Source organism: Passer montanus, unplaced genomic scaffold (assembly GCF_014805655.1).
Source record: "Passer montanus isolate IOZ18808 unplaced genomic scaffold, ASM1480565v1 scaffold11, whole genome shotgun sequence".
NCBI lineage: Eukaryota > Metazoa > Chordata > Aves > Passeriformes > Passeridae > Passer > Passer montanus.
In genome coordinates this window covers 16,167,539-16,184,091 of record NW_024357613.1, presented here as the reverse complement: position 1 = coordinate 16,184,091, position 16,553 = coordinate 16,167,539, and the positions used below count along the sequence as shown (strand labels likewise).

At 43.2% G+C, this 16,553-nt stretch overlaps 1 protein-coding gene across 6 annotated transcripts in view; it reads right to left on the bottom strand.

Annotated features, from left to right (window-relative positions):
• Nucleotides 1–3,764, bottom strand: part of COL12A1 (collagen type XII alpha 1 chain) — a 100,631-nt gene extending 96,867 nt beyond the window's left edge. For 4 of the 6 annotated variants that reach the window (XM_039728865.1, XM_039728830.1, XM_039728856.1 and 1 more), the window contains exons 1-2: nucleotides 3,245–3,508; nucleotides 584–691 (exon numbers count right to left, since the gene is read on the bottom strand). In XM_039728865.1, the coding sequence (XP_039584799.1) occupies nucleotides 584–656 (73 nt within the window). In that variant the 5' untranslated portion in view covers nucleotides 657–691; nucleotides 3,245–3,508. The other 2 variants (XM_039728835.1, XM_039728846.1) reach the window with 2 other exon arrangements.
• Nucleotides 3,765–16,553: the final 12,789 nt, after the last annotated feature.

The window sequence follows — 16,553 nt, the reverse complement described above, 5'->3', positions numbered from 1 at the left end:
CGGCCACCCCGAGGCTCAGCCGGGGGTCGCCCCGCCGAGCAGGGGAGGCCGATGCACCGGCAGGCCGGAGGGGCAGGGGCGAGGCGTCCAGCTGGACAAAACACACAGGCGCAGAGAGCCAGACTGTTGGAGCATTTTATTTCAAAGATGCAGGTTGTTGAGTAGTAGGTTTTCTGTTTCCTCTCTCAAAATTACTAAAAGAGGCCAGCCCTTCTTGGTCCATCCTGGGGGCAGAGCCATGTCCCCGGCCACGCCGGGCTGCCCGCCAGTGGCAAAGGGCTCCTCGGGGCGCTGCGCCCGGGTGGCCACGGCAGCTGGCCCACGTCCTGTCTGTGGGGTGGTGTGGACAGCACACCAGAGGGACAGAGAGAGGGAGCTACGGTCCGGCTCACTAGCCGGGAGAAACAGAACACAGAAGGAGCTGGGCAAGGAAGGAGAGGCGTTTCTCTGAAGGAGAGAAAGAAAGAAGGTGAAGTATTCACACTCAAAAACAGAGAGGGAGAGAACCAATAGCTCAAGGCTGATTGGGAGGTTTGCTGGTCAGCAGGGCACCGGGGCAAGAGGGCAGGGAGGAGAAGGTTACCTTCAGCCTCGATGGAGGAGAGGAGGGCGGCTGCACACAGAGCAGCGACTGCCGAGCACAGCGCTGTCTTCATTTCTGCCCTTTCAGATCACAACAACATGAATGAATCTGCAATGATGGGGAAGGGAGGAAGGGGGAGAAACAAGAAGGAAATGATACATGTGGATTAAAGGATTGCGTGGGTGTATTCATGAAACATAAAAAAGACAAACCGTGGATTTCATATTGTTCCCTTATCCCCAGCCCCCCACCCACGGGACCAGGTTGAAACCTCTAGACTTGAAAGCTGTCCAAGACGACAAATGATTTGTATGACTAACTGGAGAGTCTCGTCTCGCAATAATGTGCCTTTTGTTGCTGAACCCTTTCCAATCACAGTAAGCACATGAAGCTTTAACCTAGTTAGGGTTAATTTGATCAGGGAAGAGCAGTGAAGATCTGTGCCTCCGCACAGGCAGGAGCCAGAAGGGAGCTCCATGACTTCATCGCTGAATGTGATGATAGCTAATTCAGAGGTCATTCCTGCTTTGGATCAACTAAATGTCTCTTTCAGCTGGGGATTTTAATCGGCTCCTTTTCATAACTGTTGAACCACTTAGTTAGCTTTGTTTTACTGGTCTCAAGGCAGTTTGGAAACTGTAATAAAACTTTTTTGAGGAGTTCTGCCTACAATTGCGCTATTCTTCATTTCTTGAAAGTCTGAAATAGGTTATACAGAAGTGTGTGTAACACACATCTGAAATTTGACACGTCTGTCTAGCCATGATGTTTCAACATCTGATAATTCATTTACATGTCCTGAGAGAAAATATATTTAAAATTCGCTATATAAAGCTGACAGGCATAAAAGTCTCACAACCACTGCAGGTTGTCTAGAAAAAGAAGTGGGATTAGGCCAAGTTAGTGGCTCTTAATTGCAAACAGCCATACCTTCATAACTATATGCTCTAGTTCATGTAAAATTACTGCCAATTACTCCAGCAAAACTTCCAAATTATTTCCTTGTCTAAGTAAAGCCTAATGTGAACCTACACATGCATGTAAGTGTTTCTATAGTTTCAGATTTTCTATCTCAAGAAGTAGGAGAGTGGCAATTTGTATGAATAAAGTCATACATGCTTCATATATCATGATTAGGCTGTGGGAAAGAGAATTCCAAAAGCAATTAGGCAACAGATTTTATCAGGAATGTTCCAAGAGCAAAACAAAAGGAGAAAACCTATAAATCATTAGTCCGCAGAAACAACTGAAAGGGAAAACAATATTCTTCTACCATCTAAAGAACTACCCAGCAAGGCACATTTGGTGGGAAGACGCTATGGAGATCCAGGAATTTCCCAGTTACTGACTCTGAGCTTAATAGGCTTCATTTCAGCAGCTGTACATACTTGCCTTAGCCAAATGCCTTAACTGCACACAAAAATACCAAAAGCTCAACAAAACTCTAAGCAAAGGTTTCAGTCTAATGGCAGCTCCAGCAGCTAAACAGAAGAGTAATATTGACCATAATGTCACTAACACAAGAAAGGCCAAGGTTAGTATTAAAATGCTCTGAAAGCTTCAAAATCATATCACTGCTCTGCGTGGGAAACGGCTGCCCCTGGGCAGATCTACAGCATCCTGCAGTGAGCTTAAGGATTGCCTAAATTCAACGCAAAAGGACATTTTGTCCTGACAATCTCGTGCGAGCTTTGACTGCCATCTTTTGATCATTTTGAAAAGCAACAGAAATTAATCATCTCACAAAGGCATCTAGGAATTCTCCACTGCTGCAGGTCTACCATTCCTAATACACGTTTTGATTTCATTAAATACACCACCTCAGTTAAAGCATTCATTTGCTAACCTAAAAACCTGTTTCCTTCTCGCGAATGTTGGTGTGAGAAAGAAGCCCTGGAGGTGGCAGAGGACACCTCCTTGCTCAGCGGGGACACAGCAGACTTCGTGTCAGGACTAAGGGTTTTCTCACTGATCTTTGGAGACCACTTAGAAAAAGTCAAACCCGAGCTTTCACAGTGCCAGTCCCACCTCAGGCTAATTCAACCTACAAAAACTTAGCCAAAGCATTTCTAAACCACACAATGCACGACATTTAACATTTCCAAGAAGAAAAAACTAACGTAAACGGGAAAAGAAAAAAAAAATGCAGGAAAAATCCACTACCTATCAAAGATATAAAAAACTGGAAGCAGCATAAAGCATCACCGGCAGCTGCACACACAAGGGAGGGAAGCGAGAGCTCCTGCCAAAGCCGCAGCGGTAGCGTGCCTGCAGGCGCCCTGGGCGCTGACAGCCGGCTCCGCCTGGAGCCTCCGGCCGCCCTGAGCCTCCGTCTCGGGGACACCGCCGCCCCTGCCCGCCTTTCTGCCCAGCATCGCCGGGCAGCGCTCGGGGCCGGCATCCCGCCGGGCTTCCCCGTGCCTTTGCCGGGCTGACAGCCAGCAGCCCCGGGGCGCTGTGCCCTGAGCCTCTCCGCCCGCCCGGCCGCACGCCTGCAGCCGGCTCTGACATGCCCAACGCGCGCACACACGCTCCCTGCTAATCCCGTGTCAGCTTCCAGCCCACGGTGCACTGGCAGGGGCTGCGTGCGGACGGAGCGGGACACGGGGCTCGGCGGCGGGCCGGGCAGGGGACCCCGCTCCTGCGCGGGCACACACAGACCTTCCGGGGTGGCCGCAGGGCGCCGGGGTCCGTGACGGGACAGATCCTCCGGCGATGACTCCGGTGGTGCCCGCAGCGGCGAGAGCCGCACCGTCGGACCTGGATAAAGGGAGGAGGATAAAGGATGAAGCTCCGGGGGCACCTTGTGGAGGGAGCAGCAAGTAGCAGCAGCGGCGAATGAGGAGCAGCAGCAGCGGCAACAGTGAGCGCAGAGGAGGCGTCTCGATTACTGTAGCTCCCGATGCGAGGGGTCTGTCTGGGAAGACTTGCCTTCTCCAAGTGGGAAGAGCCTCTTCTCAATCTGCTACTTAATAGAGGGCTGTTCCCAACTCTCAATTTACCCTCGTAAGCGGTTACGAAACTTCAGGGAAGGTGGACTGCTGCCACCGGGTGATATATGCGCTGCTGTGCTCCAGCAAGGAAGGGGATCCACTTCTGGAAACTGGCGCATACCTCCGCGCATTCCTGCGGCATGAGACGGGAGCCGCGGCGGCAGCGCGCCCGGAGGCAGGGGCCCGGCCCGCCGCCCCCTCCCTCCCCTAGGCTTCCCAAACGGGGAGGACACGGGAGGGCAGTGGAAAAATTGAGTCTTCGGGCAGGCTTCGACGGACGGCGGCGCGGAGGGTGTCCCCGGGCGGGGGGTTCCACGCAGCCCCCGCCGCCCCCGCGGAGGACCCGAGGCTGGGCTGAGCTCCCGGGAGCCTTGAGGGCAAAGGTGATAATAATCATTGTGACACGGTTCAGGTGTGTCTAGCCTCAACGCTATGCAGCCATACATACATTAAACCTGCATTAAATACACACTCCCTCCGACAGCCCTCCGCCTGCGGCGGGGCGGGTACGGTTCCCCGGGCTGAGGGACGGGGCGCACGGCCGAACCCACCCTCCCTCGGACCCCGCGGAAAATCCGCGCCCGTAACCCATGTCTGAAATTCTGTGCTTTCAGGAACTTCACTTTCCAAAATCAGATAATTCGCTGGGGGACAGGCTCCGCGAGGGTCTCTCTCTAGGGTGCCTCGCGGGTCACCCGACGTGTTCCGGCCTATGCAGCTCGCCGTGCCAAAGAGTGACACGGCGAAATAGCCGGGCCCTTCTCTGCCCCAGGGCCCAGACAGAGCATCCCAGGGGGCCCCGCGCCAGCAGCGGGGCTGCTCCCACACCCGTGGGGAACGGCATCCCCGCTAACGCTCGCGGTCCTCCGGGACCCCTTCGGGCTAAAATACGGGATGTCACCGTCCCCTCGGAGCGGGTGCGCACACTCGGGACGCGGAACAGAGATAGCGAGGAGCGGGGGTAAACAGGGAGGGGGGAAAGCTGCGGGTTTCTCCCAGCCGCAGCGCCGCTCGTCCCGGAACCCCAGCGCCGCGCCGGGGCCATCCGTGGTGCCGGAGCGCCCCCCGGTGGCGGCAGCGGGCAGGAGCGGCGACCGACAGACCGACCGTCTGTCTGACCGTCTGTCTGTCCGTCTGTCTGTCCGCCTAACGGGGCTGCCGCTGGGCCCCGGGGCCACCACTGTGGGGACGAGATGGAAAACAGGGCCGGGAGGGACGGAGAGAGGGAGAGATGGGGCCATGCCTCAGCGCAGAGCTTGGGACCTGGCGCGGAGAGGCCGCGGAGATTCCGGGGCCGCGCAGGGCCCCTTTCGGCTCCGGGCACGACGTGACTGGCGAGTCACCGCGGGGGCTCCAGCCGGGTGGAAGTGACCGATAGCGGAGATGAATATTTTATCAGTGGGCCGCTCCTGGGCACTTTTCCGCAGGACTGGGAGATCAAGGACCTGTCGGCAGGAGGACTTGTGTCTCCTGAGCTTCATTTCTGCAACAGACCTGTCATCTACACATCAACCCAAATGCTGGTGATAACCAGAAGACATGTGCTGACATTTCCAGACACTTTGGAAGCGAGTCAGCTCCTCTTTAGGACACAGCACAGTTTCAGCTGTCTGGTATTGATAGAATGCACTTTCCAAAAGCAACATCTCCTCCACTGATAAAACTCTTGACCTGTTAAACCCCCTTGCCCAGCTGCTGAGCTGGGTTTTCTCTTTTGGCATCATTTTGGCATTAGAGCTAGACAGGATTTCTTCCTGTCTAGCTCTAATATGGAAAATAAATATTTCTAAGAAATAATATTTTTTAAATTGTAGTTCCCTGAATGAACACACCAAGAATATGAGTATAAATGTGGTGTGGAAAATAGTTTCTTAAGAATGGACATCAGGGATTACAATGAAATATCCTTCCACAGGAACTGAATTAATGCAAATGAGGTATTTTTATCACTTGTGCACTGCAACGGTATTTTTTTACAATATACTGTGGATTTTTTCACCATAGGATAACTAAGATTTTATGTTAATAGTTAAAAGCAATTAATGCAAAAATGAAGCTGGAAGAAAATATGCATCATTCTATGTAAAAGCTAAATCACTCAGAAATATTTTTTAAATAATTTGGTGTATTGCTACAATTTACATTAGTGGAGATTTTGAAAGCAAGGGGTCTCTCAGGTCTGCAAGAATATCATACACTCTCCCTCACAGCCCTAGATGCTGTTGAGGGGAGTATCTCCCCTTCCTCTCAGCTGACCAGTGTTGCTTAATTTTTTTGTGTGAAATAAGATTCAGAGCTGACAAGAGCAATTAATTAACTCCAAGGGCAGTGGGATTTTGCTCTTGTCCTTAACTCCTTATTCTAACTCTTCTAACCATGATTCTCCTAAGATCATTTACGTGCAAAATACACCAACAAATTGCATTTAGAGTGTGTGCTTCCATATATCACAGTAATTAAATGGGTTGTTTTCAATCAGCACTGTTGCTATGTACATTCATAGTCTGAGTACATAGTATGTGGTGCAGAAGGCATTTCTGAAATGCATAAACATTTACTAACACTCTCCTGTCTGCTTGTTTCTTAGACGAGTGTTAAACACATTAAGACCATTGCACTCCAACTCCACAATTTTCTTTGCTATCTAATCTGAACATACTGAAACAGTGGCAGATTTGAATACAAAAATCAACATTTAAATTCATAATTTTACTTCTAATAATATTGTCCATTTCTGGTGTAGGTGTGTAATAGTGATAGTGCAGGTAACCAGGAATTCCTTAGAAATTTTTAAATGGTTTCAGATCTAGAGTAATTCAGGAAACTTTGCCTTTCTGACACCTCTTTTTTTCTTTTTTTTTTTTCTTTTTTTTTGGGTTTTTTTTTGGTTTTTTTTTTGTTGTTTGTTTGTTTGTTTGTTTGTTACCTTAAACTGCATTGTCAGGGCAGAATAAAACAGTATATTCTGCATTTCAGCACTGTAAACCTTGAATATCATTTCCATGTGGCTATCACACTAGATTTGGCCTCTGTATTGTCCTGACAGTTAGTTGCATCTGCTTTACATATGAATATGATAAATGTGTTATTCATATGTATATATGCATTTGAGTATATGTTTTGCACAGAGGATGAACAAAAAAAAAAGTGTCAGCTCTTTGAACATCAAACAATATAAAGATTAAGTGTTTTTATACAAGCAAAATTGTGCTGCTGCCAGTGACTTGCAGTCAGTACAGTACATCTGCCCAGGAAGTACTTTGCTGGTCAGTCTATCACTGTATCTATCACTACAGTGCATCTAAATTAAACACTGTCCTAGTACAGTCATTTAAGAGGCCCATTTATTCCTGACTGCACAATGGACAGCCTTTCCAGCATATTTTCTATTCCCTATTAAATCAGTCATAGGACTAATATTGCACAGGATTATATCTGCACTCATAAAATGCAGAAGGACAAAACACATTAAACTGCTTCCACCAAGCTCTTCCTTATATGAGAGATTTCCAGTCAATGGCAGGAGAAAAACTCAGTCTGGTGTTTGTTTGGATAAGTTAATTTCAGAGCTGGAATTCAGAGAGCAGAACTAGTCTGACCTCTCATAATGGGGATTGGCTTCTTATATTCGCAGTGTTCAGAGAGGATTTGTTGTATCTGAAATCTGCTCATTCAATGGAACAACTACAGAAGCAGCATCCTTGGAAAGTGTGACAGCCATGAAATAATTATCTGCCTTACCAGGTATGTTTTCCTTAGCAACTATTTATTTCTCTAATTTGTGTAATTGTTTTTTTCCCGTCATGTAATGTTCTAAAAGTTAATTATTGTGGCTCCAGATAAGTAGAACTGGAAAAACAAATAAATCTTTCAAAAGCGGAGTTATAAATAGAAAGAAGCTGGTATTTAGTGGAGTTTGGGAGTCTGAGAAAGTCCAGTTAATTTGTAGGCAGTAATTTTTTAAAAAAGATAGATCTTTAATATTAAAATTGGAAAAAATAGATGCAATGATCTTAGAGTCACATATATATACACAAACACACTTTATATTGTAACATTTCTAAATAAAGTTGCTTTCTTTCAAAGAAGCTGGTTCATTATTTCATAACAGAGTCCTGGTCTATTCAGGAAGCATTCCTCTATAAAACCAGTACAAAATCTTGCTTGATTAAAGAGGACAAGAAAATAAATTAAGAACATTGACTGTATATTTTTCAGGTATCACTATATGTTTTAACATAATTGTTCCTGTCACAGCAATGGACTGGCCACAAAGAATTGTGAATGCAGATCTAAACATTTGTCTTCATGTAGCTGAGGGTTTCTTGCTGAAACAATGATGATTCACTGAGAAAATCCATAACTTTGAAAAATTAAAATATTTTTAGAAATCACTAGCTGCTACTTGCAGAACATTATAGTACAGTGCTCACTGAGTACCTAACTGGATTCAACATCTGCTGAAGGGTTAATAGCCATGGGTTTCCCTATATTTGGCAGGACTTCAACTATTGCGAAGTAATTTCTTCCTATGAAGAAGCTCTCGATATTAATCAGCAACAAATGCTGAAATGGCACAGTGCCAAGGTCTGAATAGGAACATTTTGCTAATTCTTCTTAGTACTTCTACATATGAAAAAAATCAGAATCTATTGGGACAGCAGGGTCTGTGTAGGTGGTAGGTAGTCTTATAGAGAAGAAAAGCTTGTGTATGAATGTAAAGTATTCAAAGCTGCTGAAAGTTCAGATTGCATTAGCTAATGAGTGACCTGATCCTTTTGTTGCAGACAGTGGAATAATTAATGATGGAGGCAATTTTAAGACTCAATATCTTGTCATTAGGCTGACTGCTGATGCTGGCCTTCTCTTCCCCACAGACACAAATGACGCTGAGGATGTGGTGATTCCTCCGACTGAAGAGCAGGTTGGAGGAAAGCTGTCAAGGGGGAATAATGAGCTGTTGCTTCACTCTATCCCAATACGTATCTTTCCAAGAAGGTTTAGAGGATGTAAAGGTCAATCCCAAATCCTCAGTTCACCAGGACAAACATTCAAAACTCTAAGCATTCTGACAAGTGAATCTGATGTGAATGCACAGAACCATAGTAAATGAGGCTGGAAAAGATCCCTAGAGGCCATTTAGTTCATGACCTGTTATTTCAAGTACCCCAGGACTTCAAAGAGAAATTCTCCATACCGTACTTAGTACTAACAGCATGCTTTGGGGAGCTGTTTTGTAGCAGCTGACAATAGATCATAACGTGTTTTAGGTGAGTTACAAGTTGTCCAGAACATGACTATGAGCACAGCCATCAGAAATAAAAAAAACCAACTACACCAGAGAAGCCTCTATCTTTGGATCAGAGAATCATAAAATGGTTATGGGTTGGAAAGGATCACCAAATTCCAACCCTCTGGATTCCACAAAAATAGCATTGGTTTATTGTGAAAAATTGCTTGCTTAACTGGCATGTCTGCAAACTCTCAGAGAGCAAAGAAGACAGACTGGGAGAATCCTTCTTGTATGTGACTGCCAGAGGTACAGATCCCACCAGTCTTGCTAAAACCCCTTCTACTGTTACAGTATGTCTGCATATGATAGTCACGTAATTTTTTCTAAACTTTGTGGAAGGTGGACTTCATGGTTACCACCATCCCTGCTCCTCACTCCCCCCAGCTTCTCAATCTGAGTGCCTTCATATTCAAACTGCTAGACTGTGGCTTTCATCACAGTTTTTTCCTCTGCAAAAGAAAGTGCATCAGAGGCAAAACTTGGGCTAGGACACAGCTAGAGAGTGCACCAGACCCAAGGAGCTAGATAACCTAAATTATATACACTTTCCTGGGACATACCATCTGGGGATCTCATCTGCATATCACCTATCACAGATATTGATGGACACTTGGACACTTTGAGGGTTTGTGGAAAAAAGAGTCAGGCAAGAGTTTAGCTCAAAGGCATTAAAAACACAGCCTAGATATCACCTGTCATAACATTTATGAGTTCCCCATAAGCCAGCTTTGAAAAAGAGACTGGTTTCTTTTGCAAAAGTCATAATGGCCAAGTATCTAAGGAGGAAAATACATGGACCAAAACAATGCAGATCTACATCAGTATTTCTTAATGCAGCCTTGTGGCTGCTGCTTCCCAATGTGTTGAATATGGACAGTTCCAAATACCAGAACACAAGATTTATTTGGATTATAAATAGATGTTGCCCTGTGCTTCAGTATCAGAAGCACTCTATTGTGTAAACAGAAAACTATTGGCTTTTGTTTCTACTTTTAAAGGTTACTTGAAAGCTTCCATCTACTCTTTGCTGACAGCCTTTTTCACCTGTTGGAGTTGAGTCTCTCACTTGGGTATCAACACCTCTACAGCCTGCTGAGAGGCTTCACTTGAAGCTGTTAAAATGTCTCCTCCCATATGCCCTTTCCTCCGATCTCTTGGATGGTCTCCAGCTGGCCTCACTACTCTGTTAGTTTTTAGTCAGCCCAATTTAGTGAACATGTCTTGGGTTTGGCATTGTTTTGATTTCTGCGCGTATTTTTTTATCCAGAGAAATGTGTTTGCTACTAGCTCCAATATCTCTTATTTGTTAAAAAATAGATTTTTTTAAATAATAAATAAATAAATAAATAGATTTATCTGCTTAGGATTTTTAAACAAATAGGCTTTTGGCAAACAACCTGTTGCTCCTTTACCCTCTGCCCAGTGCCCTTTGAAATGTATTTAGGGAATTTCCTGTTTAAGGTACATCACAGTATGGGGCTTTACCACATCATTATCTTCTTCCCCAGTTAAGAACAGCTGCTGCAAGATGAGATCCCTTTATGCTAGGAGTAGCTGTCAGGACTTTGTTTTCTTATAAAAACTCTGGAGTCTGCTTCTCTAACCTCCAGAGTGGTTGAGGAGGGAGGCAGATGACCTGTACTCCTTGACACTGGCCCCACCACTGCAGCTTTGCCCTTTAGGAACATTGGCTGTGCCCACTGCTCTCTCCTGCATGGCCAGTTCAGGTGGCATTTGGCTCTGGGTTATGGTACATTTCATGCCTGACATGAGCCCAGCATCTAAACTTCTGCAGTGGCTGATGAAGCCCTGAGTTCCTGAAGTCAGCAGTGCCTGAGCAGTTTGGCCGCCCACCATCCATGGGGTTTGGATCAGTTGCTATCACAGTGGGCTCCAGAGCCATCGGCAGTGTTCTGCAGCATCAGAGATCTCTTGTGGAGCTGCCAGCTACAGACAAGGACCCACATATGCTGACACATCTCAAACTGTTCTGGACCACCCAGGAGGCAAAGACAAGAGGAATGCCAGTGCTGTTATGGGTGTTACAGACCTCCTGATAGTTCCCCTTTGCTGTAATGCAAGTGCATGACTCTCCTGCAGGTCCTGTGTTGTATTTGCCAGCTCCAAGCAAATGCCTCAGGTGTAAACTGAAATGGTGTTGGGCACCCTAGTTGAGGCATTGGATCAAGCACTTTTACTTTCCATCTCTGGTACTTTAGCCAGTGAAATCTTCTGCTGGTGCAAAGCTTTGTAGCCTAATCATGTAAATATCTATTTACCAGGAACCAGAATAAGATCAGTAAATGGGCCTGGAGCTGATGAAAATATCTGATTTTCAGGTCCTACTCATCTGTTTTTCTGCTTTTGGATCTTAGGCTCAAACAGAGAGGTACAGATTGAGACAGAGATTCCTGTCTAGCTCTGTAAAATGCATCATATACAGACAGCCATAATGTTGAGGTCTATCCTGCACCACAACCATTTTGTGACTTTCTTTCAGAAACTGCATTTACACCCCACAATTAATTAAGATGAGGAAACCAAAAGCTGTGGTTCCCCTCTTCTTTCCCCAGAAATCTGATCATATATTTGAGCACTATTTCCAGAAATAAGAACATCTTTCCTTGTTGTTATAAGACATTTTTCTATTTTATTATTTTAATATAAGAGAATTTCTTAGTATTTATTTTCTGAAAAATCAGGCTATTTATGCAAATGTCAGAGTATGGATTTAGTAGTCTAAGTTTAAGCACTTCTTTCTTAAAATCTCAGCCAAAGGGAGGTGGGCTAACATCCCATGCACTGCACTCCAGCTCTGTGGCACAGTGATCCCAGTGCAATGCACCACATGGAGCACTTATTAGCACACCATACTATATTTAGCAAAATGTGCCCACTGCTCCTAAGAGATGACTGAATAAACCTTGATAACACAGTTGGCCTGACTCCTGTGGGACTTGTAACTGCCCACTGAGCAATAGAGATCATTATAACATTTTAATGATATAATTCCCTTTTGCATAGTGCTATGATAGATAAGATTGAGTGTGTGTCAGCCTTTCCATTATAAACTTCAGGACCCTGAGCATTAGTCATCAAGAGTAAGTGCTCATGCTGAGATGAAACAATGTAGAACCATTTTTATATTACACAAACATATATAGCTCAATTATTATTAAGAACACATTAGTAACCTAAAGGTCCTGATGGAATCACAAGCCTCTCTTTGGAACCCTGTAGGAACAGAAGCTGCTCACAGTTTTTCAGAGCAAACTGTCTCAATACTTTCAATAAAGTGTAATAAAGCACTGAATCTCCCTCGCTCTTTAATTCCCAAAAGAAGTTCCAAATATGTATGAATCGTGTTATAGTCACACTGATGAGGATGATACCATAACATTTACATGGAAACTCGTAGAAGAATCCTAATCTGTAAGAAGGAACATTTTGGACAGTTCATGTACTTCGGATCCTGCACAGTTGGCTAAAAGGGAAAACTTCCACAGAAAGGTAAGACAGCTATCTAAAAGTATTAAATTTTTTTTCTTCTCTTTCAGATATTGTTAAAACTGGACTATGTCTCTTTGGGCCTGAGAAGTCCTCTACAAAATGTTTAATTCAATTAGTACATTTTAAGTATCTCCATTGAACATCTCACTGTTCCTTCCAAGGAAAACATTCTTCTGCTGCTCCTGGTGAAATCACAAGGAACTGTATCTCTAGGTGAGCTTCACAGGCAGCCTCAAGAGAGCTATTCTACAATATATCTCTAAGGTAAAGAATACAATTTTATTAGATTGCCATATCACAAGACACTCTACTTCTCTCTTATTTTACAACTCTGTTAGCAGTCAAACGTAGTTCACAGAGGAGAATGCTTATGCTGAAATATACTTTTAAAGCAATACTGTCACCTTGTTCATTTCATACTTTCATACAAAAGAATAGTTTGCAACAATTCTTTTTAGGAAACCTTAACTTAGGTAACTTTAAAACTCCAAGCCTCCTGTGGTCTTTTTTATTGTAAGTCCTTCCATGTTCTTGTGTACATAAAGCTTAAATATTACTGAATCTTACCTCATCATCACTTTCCAATTTATTTCCATGTCCACCAGACAGCATCTGGCCTTTTCTTGCAGAGAACAGAGACCCAACAAGGCAAGAGACAGACATTTTCATGAATGAAAATATTAAAGCAGGTTAATATAATAATAAAATAATGAAATACCATGGAGGCGGAAGGAAGACAATAATATTGCACCTGATAAATCAGACTGAAGAAGCAAAAGATCCCTATGTTTCAGAAAGTTCACACTTGTGGACTCAGAACTCAAAATAACGCAAAAGATCCCTATGTTTCAGAAAGTTCACACTTGTGGACTCAGAATTCAAAATACATAAACAAAGGATAAATTCATCTCTTTGGCAGTTTTCTCTAGGACACAGCAGACTATATGCAATGGGAGAGAATGTTTTGAGAGCTTAGTGAGCTGCATACAGACACTGGCTTTCTCTGAGGATCTAAACTCAGAACTGCCTGACTGGGGACTCAGTGGGATAACTCCTTCTCTCAAGTACCTCCCCAGCCCCCTGAGAAGGAATTTGGCGTGTCACAACATTTAAAAACAGGAATCCCAGCCAATGACCATTTTTGACAAGGATGCATATTTTTGAGGAAATAGGTACAAGTGTGCTTTTAGATCTAGATGTGTTTTGGGGGAGGCTGTGATCAGTAAGTCTAATGGAAAACCTGTGAATAATAACAACAACTCTTCAAAAATACTGACAAGACCAAAACATGTATCACAGACTGTATGGTTGCTGTCTGAGTTTGAAGACTTGGATATAGGCTGGGCTTGATGATCTCAAAAGTCTTTTCCAGCTTAGTTAATTCTGTGATTCTCTGAATACTACCATGCAGAAAAACTACAGTCCAGCCAAGAGATTCTCCTCAGAGGGTGTTTCTGGACAAGCCATTATTTTTACAACAGAATTGACTGAGTACTGAAAAAATAAATGGAAAGGCTCGGGCAAGTTAGATTAGAGAAGGTGGTGTTATTGCTAAAAGGAACATCTTTAAAAAAATAATCGCACAAGCATGCACATGAAAAGATACATTAGTTCTGACTTACTCATCCCCTAAATACCTTATTTAGGGTCAAGTCAGGTTGATCAGATTGATTTTGCCTCTGAGAGTCTGATTCACCCTAGCAACTGTGAAGATTAATCTCCAGCACTGATACTGAAAAGAACTGAGAAAGAATGGGAGAGTAAAGAGTGACAGCACAGTATGAAAAAAGAAAAAAACATTCATCTCATAGTTCAGAGCAGTGATAACTAAGGTCAGCAACTTTAGAAAAGTCATATTTTTACTCTGGGATCTGGAAAAAGGAAAAAAAAGAAGCAGACTGAAGATCATACTCTTAGAGATCTCCCTGGTTTGTTTGTTTGTTTGTTTGTTTTTTACTTTGGACAAGCCATTATTTTTACAACAGAATTGACTGAGTACTGAAAAAATAAATGGAAAGGCTCGGGCAAGTTAGATTAGAGAAGGTGGTGTTATTGCTAAAAGGAACTTCTTTAAAAAAATAATCGCACAAGCATGCACATGAAAAGATACATTAGTTCTGACTTACTCATCCCCTAAATACCTTATTTAGGGTCAAGTCAGGTTGATCAGATTGATTTTGCCTCTGAGAGTCTGATTCACCCTAGCAACTGTGAAGATTAATCTCCAGCACTGATACTGAAAAGAACTGAGAAAGAATGGGAGAGTAAAGAGTGACAGCACAGTATGAAAAAAGAAAAAAACATTCATCATGGTTTCTCATAGTTCAGAGCAGTGATAACTAAGGTCAGCAACATTAGAAAAGTGATATTTTTACTCTGGGATCTGGAAAAAGCAAAAAAAAAATAAGTAGAATGAAGATCATACTCTTAGAGATCTCTCTGTTTTGTTTTTTTTTACTTCAGAGAGTTTTCACAGTGTCTTTTAGGAAGTCAGTGCTGTGTTACTGTGGTATTATTAGTACTCAGAGTTTTACTGGGGAAATTTTTGTGTGTGTCAGGCTAATTGGATGTCTACATGTATTCAGCAGCCAAGAAAAAAGTAGCCCAGGGCACCATTCTAAGAGTTGATATTCTGAGCTACCTTCCAGCTGGAGAAAGTAAAACATGGTCCGTACATCTGGAGTCTCAGAAAGGATTGTGGAACTTGGAATTGCAATAATGAGGATTTAATGTTCTGTTTCATCCAATTATTATTTGAATATTACTTTCTCTTACAGTGGCATGAATATTTTTTTTTTCATTTTGACAAAGCTGGCACACTTCTAAGCTGAGGATATTAACTGCTAGAAGCCCATGAGTTCATATCAGTGACCATTTCATTCCTTTATAGTTACAGCTTTTTCACATTAGCAAGGAGTAATGGATGTTGCTTATTTTATTATCTGCTACTCATATAGTAACCATAAGGAGACTGAAGTTAAGATCTTCGGCTATTTTAGCAATACAGAAGATACATAGCTCTCTTTTTGTATTTTCCTAGAGAGACAGTATATAGTATATAATATATATAATATATACAAAATATATATTTATATTTATATATATATATAGAGAGAGAGAATAATGAGGATTTAATGTTCTGTTTCATCCAATTATTATTTGAATATTACTTTCTCTTACAGTGGCATGAATATTTTTTTTTTCATTTTGACAAAGCTGGCACACTTCTAAGCTGAGGATATTAACTGCTAGAAGCCCATGAGTTCATATCAGTGACCATTTCATTCCTTTATAGTTACAGCTTTTTCACATTAGCAAGGAGTACTGGATGTTGCTTATTTTATTATCTGCTACTCATATAATACCCATAAGGAGACTGAAATTAAGAACTTCAGATATTTTAGCAATAGAGAAAATACATAGCTCTCTTTTTGTATTTTCCTAGAGAGACAGTATATAGTATATAGTATATCTATATAATATATACAATATAGATATTTAAATTTATATTTTTATGTGTATATATATATAGAGAGAGAGTGAATATAATATATAGTATGTAGAGAGATAGTATACAGTAATATATATAATATATACAAAATATATATTTATATTTATATATATATATAGAGAGAGAGAGAGAGTGTGTATACAATATATAGTATGTAGAGAGATAGTGTACAGTTTACCTCTCACAATTTGTGATGTGGTTGAGCCTCCAATGAAATACATAGATAGACTGCACAGCAGATGGGAATTTCCCTGCTAGTGCTGTAATGCAGTCCCATAAAGTGGTGCTGAGCAGCTGACGGTGGGTTTTGTTTAGTTCCCTCCCGCTCCTGCAGCAGCAGAGCTCCCGGAGCGCTGGCCGCCCCGCGGGTCGCGGATCGCGGGCGCCTCCCTGTGAGCGGCAATGCCGCCCGCTCCAGCTCCAGGGACGTATCCCGGCGATACTGCACCCACTCTGCCAGAACAAGTTTTTGCCATTTGATATTCATTTAAATAACACTTGAAGGCTCTGACTAGAAATGGTGATTGCTCTGTAGGATGAAACTTTTTCCTGGCTTGCCTTTTACCCGACCATGCTCTTCCACCAGGGCTGCTGCCAGCCCCACACCTCACAGCCTGCTGCAGACCCCGGGGACACTGAGACACAGCTCAGTGCAAAAACAAG